Here is an 18546-nt window from a genome sequence, read left to right as displayed (position 1 = left end):
CAACAAGATCAGACAACATTTACATCTAGTTTGTCCCTGGTTGTACAACACGACTCTACAAGTCATGTGCAAAATATGGTGTCAGTATATATGGAATAACTTACCGTCTGAATTCCGTAGTTTAGCTTCTTTGACTTCAAAAAAATGTTGAGACTCTCTGCTCTCACGCTACCGATAATTTGTATTTGCAATGACCACATTTAATTCATTTCATTTCTAATTTTGCAAGATGCTGTTTGTTTTTAGTTTTCCTGTCCTTATCTATCTTCCTTTCTTTGTATTTTTGTTAGTTAATCTGACATATTGAGGGTATAGGTAGTAAGATGCTACAGGCTTCTGGCGACGTGGGATCTTTCAATTTTACTAACCAGTTGTTTGTATTATAACACCATGTCAAAAGATGTTTCGCCAATGTCATAACGTTATGATTGACATCATACTGCATCAAGCGTAGTCTTACAAAATTAGGGTAATATATCCTGCAGACAGGGTCGTGGACTCGTGGACAGTTCAGACAGCCTTTCCAATTCGACTCCTATCGACCGGAAATTTTAAATAATGCAAAGCGGGCCGCAAATATAAGATTTATCGACATATGTATGTAAACATATGTAGGTTACCTAAAACCTAAAACGCAAGTGATTTTGTTCGCCGTAGCCAAATATTGAAACAACACCATACAAATTGCTTGGAACTGGCATTGTGAAGTCACGTGAGATAATGAGTTCGTTTCAAGCTCGTGTGCAATGAAATATATTCATAAATATATCAATAGTATTTATATTTGTCTCTACCTTTTAGCAGCCAGATGACTGAGATTGCCGGGCAGATTACGTAAGAAACGTCTGCGAAAGTAAGCCGACACACAGTATGGCCTACTCAGCATAGGGTTACCATACGTCCTCATTCAGAAGGGTTTGTCCTGTTTTTTCAAAAAATTTCCTGCTTTTTTTCAATATTTTCTCCTTTTTAGCTTAAAATACCCAGAATGACTACGAATAACGTGAAATGTGGGTCTAGGTGGCGGGAAACATGTATTACGGGAGTCGAGATCAAAAAAATACTTTTTGTTTATTCAGCCAAATAAAATTGGCTGTAAAAAAATCACCCGATTTCTCTTCCGCTTCAGTCACTTCAGAGGTCTGTGAAAAATGTCCGTTTATCTAAACTCAATATATGGTGGGTTGGTGCCCCTACTACTCAGGGAATAATCTTATGCTGGCAGTGGTTGATATGGACGTTTTGAAATAAAATTGGGAATGTAGGTTGTCTCTCGTTCAATATGCTATCCTATAAATGAGATCTTAACATATAATTGGTGTTATTTCTGTTGCGAGTGTAGCGTTAGCGAGGTAATTTGTGATGAATTTTAAAGCTTGTTATCGGAATGTTAGTTACGAAACGGTCAAGGTCTGCCAAGGAAACTTTCAAGCGCCATTTCATGCTATGGCACTCGGCCTATGTATTTCGATAGATAACTGACAAATACCTGTAATGAGTTTTCTCATATACGCACATAAAACGACAACAGTTGTCAATATTCAGTGCCTAATTTTCCTCCGAGTTTTCGAATATGAAAGAAAATGTAGCTATATTTGTATTGCATTCATGGTGATTTTATATTTACGTGCTTTTATATTTGTATAGCTAATACCCAAGACTTCTTTCCAGCACTCATGAATAGAAAGAAAGGGTCTCTTGTCCGTCATTGTACTGGTATTAATCTAGGCGTAACAGGCACAAAAAAGATCATTCATTTTATTTACTGTCATTATGAACACTTATTTTAAAATGCTATCTAAATTTTAGTGCATACCGTACCAGGGTAGTATTTATCAAGTTCTGTCCGCAGCACTCCAAGAAGATGCTTATTGCATTTATTGTCACGCTACAAGGGTTGATTCAAGCCATTGTGGCTACACAGATTTCGGGCGCTGTTGGTAAGTCTATTTTATATCATAATTAACCTATTCAACTTATGTACATACTGTTGTCAGGCGATAGGATAGATATGTCCGAAGGAGACTTTCAAGACGGTAAAGTCGGATTGACTCTCGACGCCAAACTGCTGCGGCCAATCTTGAACCATGAAAGCGGACAATCAAAAGGCAAACCAGAAGATAAAAACGTCTTACTTATGTTATGACTAAAATGCATCATCATCGTCATGTTTGCAGATTCAATATTGAATGGATTTGTTCCTCCACACCGAAACAGTGCCAGATCTTTCGTAAGCGAAGGTACGAAGTCCGTAGGTTACTATGCGTTCGTGAATCGTGATTAAAGCCAACATACATTTGCATATACGCGGTCGAAGGCTGTTCATTTCTCCACATAATACTAAATACAAAAAAGAACCTAAGATGGTTGCTCTACACAGGACCGTAACAGCACTTCGTCAGCACCCCCTGGTCTTGGCCCCCCATAAGGTGTTAAACCGAACTTCTGGGGGGCGAGGAGCGCGTCAGGCTGTACGCTTTTTGCTGCTACATATCATCTACATTCGGTGTCCGTTTAGTATGTGATTTCTATAATTCATGATTGAATCGGTCAATATGATAGGGAATTGCATATATATTGCTATCGATTTTTATCCTCTCTCTTTTCACATCATCATATTTACCAGTAGAGCTGAGTGAGGTGTGCTGAAAAAGGTAAATAATAATTAAGCATATTCGGGCGTACCCGTTGGTATAATGACTTCATTACATGATGCTATTTCGTGACCCCCTATCTGCTGTGTCAAAAGAAATTGAAATCGCCCAAATGAACTAAAGACGTACACGAATTCAAATTGGTATTTCTTTACTGTCAAATGATGTTCTCTGCGGGATGGCATTTGTCTAGTTGGGCTCTTATCGCCAGGACAGGAACATTCAGCGCCAGCCATTTAGGCCCCTATGGTGGACAATTAAACATATACGTATATATATCGAAGTTTTTGGTCAGCACAAGGGCAGTCCTTTTCGCCTAAGGTCTTCTCGCTGCTGATCGTTCTAATATACTTCTCGGAGTTACATATTAGATGGTCTATAACTTCATGTGTTTAGGTGCGTCCTGGCGCGGTAATGGCCGACGCCGAAGAGCCCATCTTTCTAAATCATGCGTTGTTTTGTTGGGAAAAGGTTGCCCGATCAAGATAATTGGCAACATTAAATCGCGCGCGGCGCCTAATATATTTTGAAAAAGTTGTATACATTAAAAAAATCTATGATTTGTGTTAATTCACGAAATAATTTTGGGGTTTGGGGTGCGGCAGTTATGGTCCTTGCTCGAGGGCCTGGTATAGTGTTGTATGGAAGTATTGTAAGGTATGGTATGGTGAATTGATGCTACCTCGCGACATTTGGACAGATTTCAAACCCCTCCTATTTTTCTGTCGTCTTAGATATACATTTTAAGGTGCAACATGGCGGTTACGGTTACCATTTCACTGTTCAATAATTTTAGTGCGTTCTGTTCAACCCTGCGGGGGGTATTGACTTCTACCAATAGCAAGCCTTTACAAAACAAATTCCAACCAAATTTTATTGGAGGGGGCAATTTTAAAGGGTTGAAATATAGATACGGGAATGAAGAAAAACAGTTTGGGAACACAATATTTTAATTTGACAATACCTGTGTTTTATGCAATTTTGTGGATGATGTTCTGCTAGCAGTGTGTTAGCACACTAGATTTACATGTCATGAGATTGTGTTGTGGTTTCCAAATGATCCCGTGAGCAGATATTATACGTTTCGTATTCGATGATTAGGCAACCTACATCTCTGATGACATGATATTAAGAAACTGGCCATATCATTGATGCACCAGGCCTGTTTAAATAGATAATTTCATCCAAAAATAATTAGAATATAAACGCCGGAACATTCCCACACATCAAAAATAGAATATCACTTGAGAGGTTGAGCAAGTTGCGAAAGTATGGAAAAAGTATCAAATATGGTCTGGAAGATCGTAAGTATGGTATGGGACGATTGGGGAGGGTATGAAGTATGGAAAATCCCCATTCCATACCATACCATGCCTTGCTGGCTCTACTATCAACCACATCACTCGAGTCAAAATCGCGATTCGTAGACTTAAAATATCACACGTGAAAACTCCCACCGTGTCGATCATTCTCATTTCGTGCAAGTGGAGTTTGTTTAAAACTAATGACCTAATCAAGGTCATGCTTATAGGCCTAGTCAGGATTATGTATTACGTACCGACATCATTCCATCATTACTGATCAATAGGGCGATTTTTTTGACACGTCAAAAAAGTCAAAATTAGGGCAAAATTGTAGCGTTAGGTCAAAAAATGTCAAAATTGTTTACAAAGGTTAAACTTTTTTGCAACGTGCATTTCGTTTGCATCGTAGATTTTGCACTGTCGGTGAACTTATCATTTGACATTTCACAGCTTGTAGCCTACGTTATAGGCCCACCGTTGCAGACGGTCCATTGTCTGCTCATTGTGAATCATAAACATTCAAATGAAACAAATAATTTGACATGATGTTATGCTCAACAACGTACCGCAATATCTTAACTGAAGCAAGACTGCGTGGGCATTGCATGGTTCTTATATCAAGAAGCGCATGATGAAAAATTGTGATGTAGACACCATTGCCATAATTAAGCAATATGGTTTGTCACCAGCAGTGTATGGCTGTACGAACTACTTCAGTGTTGTAAGCCAACAACTGCTGCTGTTGATCGTTTTTTCTCCATTCTTGGCAAGCTACTTAGTAGGGACAGACACTTTCTATTCGAGAATGTAGGAAAGTATATTTCGTTTTACTACAGAAAATTTAAATTATTTCTACCATTAGCGTGATGTGACTACTGGAATTCTTCGTTGAGCCAGATTTCGTTTTCATGTAAACATTTGCCAGTTTTTTTGTCAGGCCAAACTACTTCGTAAGGACAGACAGCTTCAATCAGAAATGAAAATAATTACTACAATTCTAATATTATGTGGGGAAACACCTAATTTGCATACGTTAGGTCAAATTTGGTCAAAATTAAGATTTTCAAGGTAAAAAACTGTCAAAATTTTGGTTGAGGTCAAAATCTTCCGTTTTGTAGGTAAAAACAATCGCCCTACTGATCACACATATTTCACAGAAAAATGCGGAACCCCCGACATCAACGCACAAGGGAAAATTGTAGGCGGTCAAGATGCCGCACAGGGGGCATGGCCCTGGCAGGCTGCGGTTTATCATTACGATCTGGATACGGGAAACTTCCATTTTCAATGCAGCGCAACTCTTATTCGTGCGAACCTTGTGATTAGCGCTGCCGATGGTTGCTTGACTAGCGCGTAAGTCATAGTGAGTTAAATGAACGTTTTAGCATTATGTAAAAAAGGGGTGATGTTCATACTCAAAAATTGTTGGCACTGAACAAACAATTGTCGGATTCCGTTGAGTACGTCTGACATCGTTGTACTATTCAAATTAGAAAAGAAATTCCCTGTTCGTGCATCGTTCTATGCATCTCAATCTTGATATCCGCTTATATATATAGCTTCGAATAATCTTATATAGGCTAATACTGTTGATTTTTGCGATAACGTTTCAGTTTATATAGAGCGCTTCGCAGGCAAAACAAAATGAGCCACTAGGTTCGCATTTAAAACGATCGGTTGTTTGAAACATGTTTTGAACAGCGTTTATAAACAAATGTCTTTTTAAAAAAAAATTGTTTTTTTTTTCAAGTTATATAATTATGCCATAATTGTGCAGATACTTTCCAAAAATATGCTGCATGAGCCTAGGGACGACGATTACCACCCCATATAGCCGACGTTTACGATATGGGATGGTTAGAACCTCCGAAATAGTCGGTCCAACTGCTAGAGTACGTAGATGTCGATAATTGGTACGGAATGAATGTTCTGATGATGATGACAGCCGACCTTACAAATGCTGCAAGACGACGTAGTACACATTAAGGATATTTTTAGTCTATATATGACACGGGTTGGAAGTCTATTTCGTCAAAGGAGCTATATTTACCCCTATTTTCAATTGTGAATATCTATCCACAATGATGTCACAATTGAATATGCATGACGCCATTACTTAGAAAAATATGTTTTAAACATGTTTGCTTTAAATTGATTTTTGTTTTAAACCCCACCCTAGGAACCACCAACATTCACGAAAATCATTAGAAGATATTTAGAGTCAAGAGATAACCTTCCGAATCATAACATTAAGATTTATCTTCCCGATTCACTGATCAACTTTGCACACTCGCGATAATTCAATATTTTGAAGATTGCCTCATTTATCTTTTTAGTGACTACGCTCCTATTACTTACATATCTCTCGGTGCGCAATATACCTATTCGGCGCCAACCCTGCTAGCCGTGAAGAGCATCATCTGCCACCGAAGTTAGTATTCGTATTAGGGATGGTGTGAACCTCTGAAAGGTTCAGGTTCGTGTGAACACGAACCATTTTGACAGGTTCTGCGTGAACGCGAACGTAAATGTACACGATACCTAGCGACAACTCGGGCCACATAATGCCACAATGCTGATGTACATATTGACATTTAGACGTCGCCAAATGTATCAGCTGGGACAATCAAAGATAAAAAAATCCCATAAAATCAATATCTTCCGTCGCTTTGCTAACAATTTCGCCGAGGACTTGCAAGGGAATATAAGCTTACGCCTTGGCCGTCTAGGCCAGAACGGACAATGTATTCGGCACCTGAGTATTTCTACGTTGATATTGAACAGAGTGTAATACGGGTTCTTATACTTGATATACCGACATTTCCCCATTAACAATTTATACAGCAGTAGCCAACACCGCAATCGCACGGATTTGGTTTTTATGATACAATAAACATATGAAGTTAAGATTGACCCCGTACGCCAGCTAGATTTTTACATCTTACAACGATATCAATTTCAAATTTAAATTTCAACAAAGCAAATAAAATATCTGAGATTGTCAAGGTGCATGCTAGTTTATTGATTATTTTTTATGCTGCCAGCGCCATGCATAGAGTGGCCCACAGTTAAGATGCAATATATTTCAACCAATGATGTTATAATGAAGTGAAAATTGTAATATATGAAAAAGGTTCACATTGCAGAACCTACGAAGGTTCGTTTTTGAACGCGAACATCGAAATTTCGAAGGTTCACACACAGAACGTGGACGTGAACCTCACGTTCACACCATCCCTGATTCGTATAGGTTGATAAGAGAGGCCTAAAGCATAAATTGCTATGGATTGCACACAACAGATTTCACGTCTTCGAATGGTGGGCATGACATATGTGCCGCGTCACTTGTCCGCAACGTAACATTATCTAATTACATCCAACCTGCTTGTGTCCCACGCGATTCGCAGGCCATCACGTTCAACGAAACTTGCTTCACGACAGGATGGGGATTTAACGCTTCGAGTAAGATATTAATGTGAGTACCTCTGCAAGAGCGAGCTTATAATCTTCACTTGTATTTTCGCATATAGATGCTAATACCTTATCAAATCCTCTGCAGCAAGCTGAAGTAACGGTGTTATCGACGGAAGACTGTGAAAGCAGTTACACAGGGATTTCTGACGATCAGTTTTGTGCGGGGTAAATACATTGTTACCATTCATATGTTGTGGTACGACAAGCTTTGTAAAACGAAACGAATTTCTTGTAAATCGCATTGTAAATTATGTATGGAGAATGGAGATTTACCACGAAAATATTGTCTTTGAACTTACTTTTCAGCAACTCTCTTTCGTACCCATGCTTTTACGACGAAGGCAACCCTTTGGTGTGCATGGAAGACTCTGCGTACGTGCTGAAGGGGATCACATCTGGATATGAACCAGATTGCGGAGAGGATAACGGGAAACCGGGTCGATTCACTGACGTTACTAAATATCTCGACTGGATCGAACAATCCTCTTCCAGTTTTGAAAGTAATACCTTTTCCAGCGTGACCAAATATTAAACATACTGGTTGCGTGCTTCGCATTAACGGTTTACCACTGTACGTATGCACACTGCACAGCGATGTTAACGATTGTGCAATGAATTGGCTCCCCGTCATTTCGTATCCAATCAAAATTGTTCGACAATGAGTTCATCCCAGTACCATCACAGCATTATTAAATATTTTGACTTGTTTAATTCTTGGTTCGTGTTTATCTAAAATTAGATTGATCTATTATGCATATAGGGATGTATGCAACAATCCAATTACCCACTAACTGCTTCTTTTTGTTTACAGGTGACGATTCAAACCGTTGCTTCGACCCTGAAACAATATTGGAATGCGGGGTACGCATTACGCAGAGTGGCACAATATTGCGATCTCCAGTTGGTGATGAAAACCTGTGGTTGTACCCACCAGACACGGTGCGAATCTTTAGACTGTCTTTATATTGGTGGCTCTTAACCCTTAACGTTACCCAAATCTGCAGGCCTTCGGCGAAGCCCAAATTTTTGCTGAGTCGCGAAATAATCCGAGATTTCTACCACATTATACGTACAATACACTACTATATAGAATACTCGTGGATAAAATGAGGAGTTCATCAACAATTATGTTGAAAGGAGAAAACCATTAAAACACGCTTTTCACATAAAACAAAAAGAATATAATGAATATTTACTGCAAATTAGTGTTACTTCTGCGGTATCGGTCAGGTGTATCTTGCCATCCGACGAAATCCTGAGACTGACTCAACAAACCACTGTGGTTCGTCTGAACCCTGGTCAACAACTTCTATAGATGCACTCATTTACAATATTCGACGCTGATGAGTATAGAATAGACGATCCGCTATTAGGCATGACAACGTATAGACCAGGGGTCAGCAAGCTTTCGAATGCAGCGTGCCAAAATATCAAAGAATGTCAAAATATTACTACCTGCCGCGCCAAAAAATTTAAATTTTGTCATATTTAGCTTTTCAAGGAATCCCAACAACCGCTTATCAACAGCTGGGAACGGCATTGGTTACGCCAGTGATTCCTAAAGTATTGATGGCGAAGAGTATAAAATTTAGTCGCTACCGCACTATATTTATCGCTTAATGTGCGTAATATTTGATCATTTGTTTTAGTCGCGCTGTGATCGATCTTCTGTGGTTTCTTTGGTCGTTTCCAAGTCCACCGTTTTCGGTACCATGACCAGTTAAAGGGGCACTGCACTCAAAAAATGATGTGGTCTCAAATTGAAGGGCAAAACGAAATGAAAATTTTGGCCGCAGCCGTTTTCTTCAGAACGCCACCGTAATGGAGCTGCAATTTATTGAAATTCCCAGAGTTGCACCCGGCTGCAGCTGTCGCGGCTCCGGGTAATTTCTTAACCCGTTACATGGCACGATGACTTCATCGTCGCACTTGCTCGACGCGATTACGAGGACGAACTTTAGATAGTTAGTTGTCAGTCGGTGTTATGAAGGACTCATGTCTTGCACACCAAGGCGGCGCTCAACGTACGGTGTCAGGTCAGGAGGATTTGTGTCTGGAGCTTGTCATGACTCTATAGTATTTGCCAGTTGAATGATCCTGAGATGCCGTTACAGATGTATATTGATGCAGATACAGCTGTCATTTTCAAGATGTACTGCGGAACATGACGATTTTCTCCTACATAACAATCAAAACAATCAACTACATGGTCCTGGCATAAGTCTTTCTAACAAGTGGGTCCTAGAACATTTTGTGTTGTTTAGTATTGGACCTATATGTAAGCGACAGGGTCTTGGGACTTATGACATGGTTCCTGGATATAAACGGCAATTTCCTGCATTCTTTACCTTTTCTCGCATGCTTTTATATAAATGCCTACACTTTATAAATTGGGAGCATTATACTCTCCGTCATATATATATGCTGCTATTACTTTTCAGCATTTTTTTTATTGCAGCAATATACTTTGATATTTTCCAATTGCAGACAATATCGCTTGGTGTCTTATTGATGGCGACGTTTTGGGTAGCAAAAACAGGATGGACTGTATGTCGGTTTCAAATGGCCGATAGAAAACACTGTGATTGATAAGTTGATAACACTGCGGCTACTAAGTCGAAATCAGTTCTGTTACTGTATTATTAGACAGTGAACTGGAACTGTTTGCATTCTATATTCCACGAATGGCTGCTTTGACTGATACATCACTACTTTGCTTACTCGTTATTTATTAAAATAAATAATAAAAAAGAAACGTCCGATGACTATATATAGCCCACTTTACAACGGGGCAGTCAGGCAGTGTGGAAGAATGAAATTGAGCTAGTAAGCTACGCAGCACTGCACCACATGCCATTCAACTCGAAGATAGGGATGTATTGTAAGTAAGTCACGTTCTAGAACGACGTTTTGAAAGTAATTCCTCTTTAGAGGGGGCTGGTTCTGGTGCAATGCTGACTGGATGCACACTTCTTGAAATGTTACTGGGAAAGTTGATGCCAGTGCGATTCTCAGTAGTTCGCCTCAAAAGCTCTCTCGCATAGTGGTTCGTCTTCTTTTCATACATGTTTTTCAAGATCCACTCTTTTGCTGACCTGATCCTAAAAAAGGAAGGCGTGAATTGTAATGATCTGACCATGCTCCGATGAGTCATAAAAATTACCAGTATGTTTGAACGGAGTCATCTGCTCCAAATCCCGGATCAAACTTTTATTTTCTATCAAAGATTTCAATGCTTTGAAACTAGGAGATCCACATTGCAACCATCTAGTTCTTAGGCACTGATCCCCAGTCAAAGTGCCATAGCTGCAGGAATATGTCTCCCCGTCAACTGTCCACTCATGTTCGCCGGTGATGCAGAAGAGATAACCATCTTCTTTTTAGCACCTGCAATTGCATATTGTTATATAAAAAGTTCCTAATATGTGATGTCAGACATAGTTGATATGTAGACTTACACAAGATAGCGCAATGGTTAAGCGTCCGGCTTCTTGATCGGTAGGTCGTGGGTTCGATTCCCGGCCGGGTCAGACCAAAGACCTGATTAGTAACACTGGTATCCATGGCTTCCCTGCTTGGCGCTCATGCATTACTGGGATAGCATGGAGGGGTGGTGCATGACCTAGAAAGCCGTAAAGGCTATATCTGCACTTCCTTGTCCAGCGGCATATGCACATCATGCACTCATGGTATGCATATGCGCAGATCGTGTGTGTGTGTGTATCATGAGTCGGTGTATATGCCGCAAAAACATCAAGGACAAAAATAAACTACGTCCTTTCCTTACACTGCTATCTTGACCACAATACTGACAGCACCACCAAAAGTGATTAGTGATGCTTCTTGTCCATAGTAGTAAGTCTTCCCATACCTTTCTTCTTACCCAGAGACACCAACTTTTTTTTCAGTCCTGAGAAATGGTTAGTAAGGCAAAAGAAGATTCAAATAATAACAGTATTCAGTTACCTTTGCAGACATGCCACATATCAAACTGGTGATCGATTGATGGATATTTATCCTTCAACAATTTCCTGATGCTTGGTGCCCGGTCAGTCACTACGGTTTCAATCGACAAACCTTGAGCAAGTAATGCATCCAAGGCACGCTCCATACCAACTTTTTCCATTGCAACACTGCTGGAGCACTCCTATGGCACTAAACCACTGTCGTCTAGTACAATTTTAGAAGGAATTTTATGAGGAGTATGCGATTCGTAATTCCTTTTGACATCACACGATGTAGCGGCACAACTTCTCCATGTCATTGCAGCTTGCTAACCTATAATGTCAATGTATATTCTATACACTATTACGAAGACTCTGAGTATAGCAAGACAATACCGTAGGCAAGTGCTTTTCAACCTTTTTGAGCTCCATTCGTACTTTAAAAAAAAAAAAAAATTAATTCGCACCAGCCAGCTGGAATTTATTACATAAAAAGAAAATGAAAAGCTTATCACTTTTTGTATTTGTAGACCTTCCTGTAGGTACAGAGCATCATTATTTCACATTTAGTGTATCGTATTGCTGATTAATCAAATACTAAAATCACTGCAGTAGAGAAATCAGATATCGCACTTCCGCTTTTCTCAAGGTCTTCGTTGCTTTTTCCGCGGGTATCGTGCAGTGATTTCTTTCGAAGCTTAAAGGGCGAACCCATGAACAATATTCACTCGCAACAATATCACTTTTCCACTAAATCGACGTATTATGTCAACGCTATATGAATGTGTGCCGAAATTCCAATACTTTGCATTCAAATCAACACTGGCATCACACACTATTTCCTACAAGGTAGGGTTATCATATTATGGATTCGGGAAAGGAGGACGTTCGCACAAGTACGAACCGTCACACAGGTTGAAAAGCACTTTATGCTAGCCGTTTTTCAGGGTAACAGTAATTTCTTATCCACAACACGAATACCACCAGTCAGGGTTCCCCATGAACATGACAAAATTCATGACATTCAAAATTGGTGGTTCGGGTACTGTAGGAAAATTCATCATCCCTAACCAAAATCCAACGGTACGCAAACCTAACCTGAACCCACAACTCCGCAGCTGACCCTAAAACATATATATTCATTATATTGTAATCTTACTAATCCCCAAGCCATAATTTTAAGATACTCTCAAACCCTCATCTTACATCTCCAGCCTGAATGCGAAATCAATTATGACCGCTCTGAATTTTGAAATGTTCAGGGGGCACACTGATTGGTGATGGAAATGTTTTATACATAACATAAGAATAGGACATGATCTATTCCTGCCCTCAAGAAATAGAATACACTAGGCCCGATTACGAGAAAAATCTAGTGACTGAATATCGTCCGTGGAACGCCGTATCTACACCACCTTGGCGTGTAAGACATATTTCCTTCAGAACATCGGATGACAACTATCTGAAGTTCGTCCTCTGCGTGACTGCGTAATCGCGTCGAGCAAGTATAGATAACTAAGGTAAACCGGTTTACCTTAGTAATCTATAGAGCAAGTGCGACGATGAAGTCATCGTGCCATGTAACGGGTTAAGAAATTACCCGGAGCCGCGACAGCTGCAGCCGGGTGCAACTCTGGGAATTTCAATAAATTGCAGCTCCATTACGGTGGCGTTCTGAAGAAAACGGCTGCGGCCAAAATTTTTTTTTCGTTCTGCCCTTCAATTTGAGACCACATCATTTTTTGAGTGCAGTGCCCCTTTAATGATAAGCCCATCAATGTTGCTACGATGATATGGCCTGATGATGAAAATGACAGGGTTGTCAGACAGTTTTTCAGAAAATTGGCCAAGGGCAAAATTGTTTAATAACGTTAATAATTTCTTTACATTTGAAACTTATCTTACTTAGGCTATATAACTAATTTTTAGGTTTTGCACCATAATAATTTCCAGTTGTGTTGAAGATTTTTTTCTTCGAAATTCCTACCAATCATCGAGTACTATAAACGCGTTCTTCTTCTGGTTTTTTTTGACCACCTGTTCACCGATCTGTATTTACAATTCCAACACAGTCTACATTCAACAAGAACAATTGCAAATTTTCATCCTTTACAATTTACATCGTTCCACTTGAATATTTGGCATTGGCATAAACACTGTCAGCATTGTCAGCTCAATACGCAAAAGACATTTATTTAGATACTTAATTTGATGCTATATTAGGGTTGCCATACGTCCGGAATTTCCCGGACATGTCCGGAATTTCACTGAAAAATCTGCGTCCGGGGGGAATTTCTAAAATATGCCTAAATGTCCGGAATTTTGAAGGCTAGAAGCAGGCTCAAAAGTTTTTCGTAAATCAACATAAACAATATTATTTTCAAGCAGATTTATGCTATTCAAAATTGATTTTCGCGCCGCGCGCGAGTTAATGCAACGTATAATGGTATTAGTATGGGCACCAAGCACCACCCTCGCCAAAAATACAATCAAAATAAATATAAAGAACCATCATTTACTGAAATAAGTCTGATTGTAATCGCAATTATAAGCTAACGGTATATTCCTAGAGTTGGTTAAGGCCGATGAGATGCTTAAGTCACAGACAGTGGTTCCAATTCTTGGGGACGTTCGTCTTTATCTGGGGATCGCGACGATGTTGGACGTAATCAACTTTCTAGGCCGTGAGTAAGTTTGGGCAAGTTGAATCTTTTTAGTATAATCAGCTTATCAAGTTTTGAGCTTTGCCACGGAACATTTTCAAGTGGGAAATGAGGTCGCGACCATAAAAAATTGAAATTCACCGGATGTGCAACCTGCTGGTGAATTTTATAGTTGCCTAATATATGGAAGAATCAATATTATTGACACAATTCATACATAAAATTTAACAGCCAAATGCATATAGTAAGTGACCAACAAGTTGCATCGACTACCCTATGGTGGGCCCAAGATCAGTGCTTTTTTGGGAGGAAGAGGGCAGTAAAAATGTTGTTTCGGACCTGATTAAAACACATAAACAGATAGCCTCACCGACCTCTAACAGTATAGCAGGGCTGTCAAACACAATCCTAACAGGCCAGACACGGCCCGGCAGATGATTTCATCCGGCCCGTGGAGGAATCTACTTCAGACCCTAGCAATGTAGCAATCACCAGAGCTCACATTACAGAAGGCCCAATTCATGACCTATGTTCCACTCAATTCCTGTATAGTGTATACCAGGGGTGGCCAACCCGTGGCCCGCGGGCCAAATGGCCCGCGAGAAGGTTTTGAGTGGCCCGCGACCTTAATTCTTGAAATTAGTTATAACACAGAAAAATAATTAGCCAGATAATTTATTGTGAACTGGCGAGGCAAACTAAAAATTTGATTAGTCTGACCACGGAATGTATGATGTGGATGACTAAAATATCAGTTCCGACGCATTGACGTAGGGGCCAGTCACATTTTCCGTAGATCTTCGTATATGACCAAACAGTATAATATTTCGTGGCCGATTTCTTTGACTTGATATTTTTCTTAGAACTTCTCGCGATTTATCGTCACTCGATTTCTTTGTTTTAGTATTGGTACTCCCTGAAGAATAAAATTTAAAAATACGCTCAATTTACAGAATGGAGTATGACTATATTCGAAATTATGAGAGAACGTGTCGTCGAACATGTTCTAGTCTGCAATGGCAGAGAGATCGTTGGAGAAAAAACCTTTGCGCAAAATGTTAGACGCATATTTGCCGAAGCCCGAAATATTCGATATTAATATGCCCATGCCCAAGAACCGATTAATCAGGTCCTTGCCAAATGAGCCTAGCGGTATATAGATTCGACCCGCAATATATGCAAGTGACATTATTATTGAACAAACACGTTCATAAACTTTTAGAAATTTTCGCAGCGGTTGGGACCTGAGTGCACCGCACACTGACTTTTCATGACACAATTGTAATCGATTTGGGCGCGTAGTAATATAAGTATTGTTGTCGCCGTTACCTAACACATGGTTATTAACTACACGTGGACCGCGCAATGGTTCGTAAATCTCATGTGGCCCTTTGACCGAAAAGGTTGGCCGCCCCTGGTATATACAGTCGATGGGCAATGCTTTGCTAGTGTGACGTCATATTGACGGTCAATGTGTTACAACTCATTTTAAAATCCGCTAGTGGGCGCTAAAGAGTGTCCGGAATTTGTTTCACAAAAATATGATAACCCTATGCTATATGCCAACTGCTTCCAAAAAGAGCCAATCTAACAACCCTGAAAAATGAGCCCATCCCTCTATCATACAAGTAGGTTTGATGTCACGTTAAGGTTGGTCTGACAATGGTCGTGGTAAAGCGATAAAATTTGTTGTTGCTCCATATATATTGGAATCACTAGCATGTACCAGAACAAACTAAAAGAATAGCTCCTTTCGTGAGACGAACACGATTCCAAATTCGCATTTCGACACTGTGCTAATTATTTTCCTCGGGGATCTCAGTTTACACTTGCGGCACAAGTTGCGGGCACTGTACTATACGGCACTGGTCATATTGGCACCTGGACTGTGGACATATCAATGTCGAACGTTGCGCCCAACACGCGCCAGCTATTTTATTTCAAGGTTGTTATCGCCGGCAATCATTTTGGTAGCGCACACACCGAACGGAGTCGCATGGTCGCAAGTTGCCCGAAACATTATGTATAGGACGTACCTCCTAGTGTGCAAATGCCCAGGTCCGAAATGATGGTTCATATAATAGACACGCTCCCGCAGGCTGCACAGTGTGTAGCCTACTTATAGACTAATGCATCCAAACGGTTTCATACGATATTAGGTTGCCGTTATTTCATTTTTCACTTTGGCATTGAAACACTAAGGCCAGATTTTACGATTAATTACCAAGAAAAGATAAATCTGAACGTAAAAGTGGAAAATTCAACCGAGTGCGGGTAAACGGCAGGAGTAATTAGCTGCTTTTCGCATTAACCTTGGACTCTGCTTTCATATGAAACCCTATTTGTTTGAATATTTTGGCATGTTTTTGAGCAATCCGCAGTCTAAATCGTATAACGATTGACCGGTTGCAGACCATTCACCAAATTTCCGCCCAATTCAACTTTTGGCCCTACACCACAAGGCCTTAAATGCCACTTGGAAATAGAGACTATCAGACAAGCTACTGAAAAATTGAAGTGAAAATTAACTTTATTCAAACATCTAGCTACACCTTCTTGAATATTGCATTCATAAATCCAAGTACCGTGCGGACGCGAAATGAGGGGAAAATTGACAATTTTCAAAAGTCCAATTGTCATACAATAAAGTTCATCCTGTTTGGAATTAGCTCATCCATACTTGTACCAAATTTCAGGAGATTTGAAGATGTAGCGGTCTCAACATCGGAAGTCTAGGTATGGAATGACCTAATCAGGTTCAAGTAAATCGCACCAAGCGCGGAAAATTTGTTCAAGATATATCAATTCTGCCCCATAAGACTCTATTTTATGTTGAAGTTGATTTACGGAATAATTTTAGGGCACCTACTAGTTTTTTGCATAAACATGGTTATAATATGTTGTATGCGTAAAATCATTTGGCGTGACATGAGAATCATCTCGCGTGCCACAAATGGTACGCGTGTTGGGGGTTGCCGACCCCGGAATAAACCTCGCCTAGGGGAGATGTGGTACCGATGGATCAAAAATTGCAAAATGATCTCTGGCCCTCAAATCTTCAGCAGAGAGCAGCGGATCTTCTGCTGTCTAAACACTTTGATACAAGCTCTAACTATCACGGACATTTCCATGGATAACCTCCTTTTCAAAAAATATTTATTAACGTTCAAAATTTGTTGCTCGAACGTATCATCGGTCCCCACCCGGTGGGTCCAATGGCACACGACAATGGGACCTATGAGACACACGCTCAAAAACTCAAAATTTTCGTTTTGTTTTATGTACTATAATCCAAGCTACAGCATGTCAATGAAGAATGTTTCGTCGCCACCTACAAGAATAAAATAGATTATATCGCCTCAAATGTTGGGATAAAATCAAGTTTTGATTTCCGCCGAAACTTGCAAGATTATTGCCACATACATATTACCGGATAATCGACATTTTGACTTTCAAAGGCCCAATAATAGCGATAAACACCACATGTAACTATAATTTACAACCTGTATGTATGTAGGCTTGTTTTTGCTGTTAAGTGATTAGTTGGTCAAACTATTTTGCTTGATTTGGTTATGGTACCATAGGTCCCCACCCTATAAATATTGTAATCGGATTGAAAATACTCTACTAGAGGATGGTATTGATTCAAAAAGTATGTGCCATTACATACCTTGAGACAAGCCCTATAATTCACATCAAAAATTATTGCGGGTTTGTTAGTCTGGAAGGTGATATAGAAAAATGTTATGTCGATCCAAATTTACTTTGCGCCCCCTAAAACGTGAATCATTTGTTACAGACCCCATAGCTCACGCAGGTCGAAGTTTTCTGCATGTGGCGAAAGATTCTGCCAGCATGCTATTGTAGACAAAGTCGCGAACTGTAATCATGGAATCATCACAGAGAATTTTGCAAGTATTTTCGGTCCCAGTGTGTCATCGGCACCACATCTCCCCTATATTTGACTGCATCATGAGAGAACTGAATTGTGAGAATTGTGACATCATATGCATGTTACGTCACGCTATGTCCATTTTGAAACTTTATAGCTGGCGATTTGTCAACTACACTAATTTTCGATTTCGTTATGTCTAAGATCCCTATTAAATTACCAGCTGGCTGGCGCAATGTAACGATCACTGCCCGCTTGAAGTTGGAGTAGACAGGTTCGGGAACCTTTTCTTTGAAATGAGCCATATTGGCGATATATTGCCATACAACGATGCCCATCAACTGCTACGTCACCATCGAGCATTCATGATACGAAATCAAATACGCTACATGAAAATCGTCACGTGATGTTATAACCCACGTACTATCTATAGTCAAGCCAGTTGCCCAACATTTGAGCATGCGATACAATGAGAAACGACAGTTGATCTTACCGACAAGGGTCGGAAACCTTTTGCAAGCTATACATATAATAACTGCATTTTCGTGAGACCAATATGATAATTTTCGAAGCGTCCGGCAATTAACATTCTCTTACATTAAAAATTAAAATAGC

General features: G+C 39.9%; 1 protein-coding gene and 1 long non-coding RNA gene across 2 annotated transcripts; one reads left to right on the top strand and one right to left on the bottom strand.

Moving 5' to 3' along the window:
- Positions 1-1055: 1055 nt before the first annotated feature.
- LOC145437392 (chymotrypsinogen A-like) lies at positions 1056-8949 on the top strand. The gene is made up of 8 exons (XM_080314607.1): positions 1056-1940; positions 1998-2240; positions 5116-5311; positions 6295-6389; positions 7259-7420; positions 7489-7597; positions 7739-7932; positions 8244-8949. Exons 2-8 carry the CDS (start codon positions 2168-2170, stop codon positions 8540-8542), a joined length of 1128 nt encoding a protein of 375 aa, XP_080170733.1. The 5' UTR covers positions 1056-1940; positions 1998-2167; the 3' UTR covers positions 8543-8949.
- Positions 8950-10144: 1195 nt separating this feature from the next.
- LOC145437391 (uncharacterized) lies at positions 10145-11688 on the bottom strand. The gene is made up of 4 exons (XR_013914649.1): positions 11399-11688; positions 11220-11342; positions 10596-10819; positions 10145-10533 (listed from the first exon to the last, which is right to left on the bottom strand). It is a non-coding gene; the product is annotated as an uncharacterized LOC145437391 (long non-coding RNA).
- Between the last annotated feature and the right edge of the window lie 6858 nt (positions 11689-18546).

This window comes from Botryllus schlosseri, chromosome 4 (genome assembly GCF_051294905.1).
Source record: "Botryllus schlosseri isolate E-star chromosome 4, Bs_hap1, whole genome shotgun sequence".
Lineage (NCBI taxonomy): Eukaryota > Metazoa > Chordata > Ascidiacea > Stolidobranchia > Styelidae > Botryllus > Botryllus schlosseri.
This window is presented reverse-complemented; position numbering and strand designations above follow the sequence as displayed.

Coding starts and splice junctions, on each gene's coding strand:
- LOC145437392 (XM_080314607.1), top strand. CDS start 2,168: ATGTTTGCAGATTCAATATTGAATGGATTTGTTCCTCCACACCGAAAC. Junction 7,598..7,738: donor GACGATCAGTTTTGTGCGGG/GTAAATACATTG, acceptor CTTACTTTTCAG/CAACTCTCTTTCGTACCCAT. Junction 7,933..8,243: donor ATCCTCTTCCAGTTTTGAAA/GTAATACCTTTT, acceptor TTTTGTTTACAG/GTGACGATTCAAACCGTTGC.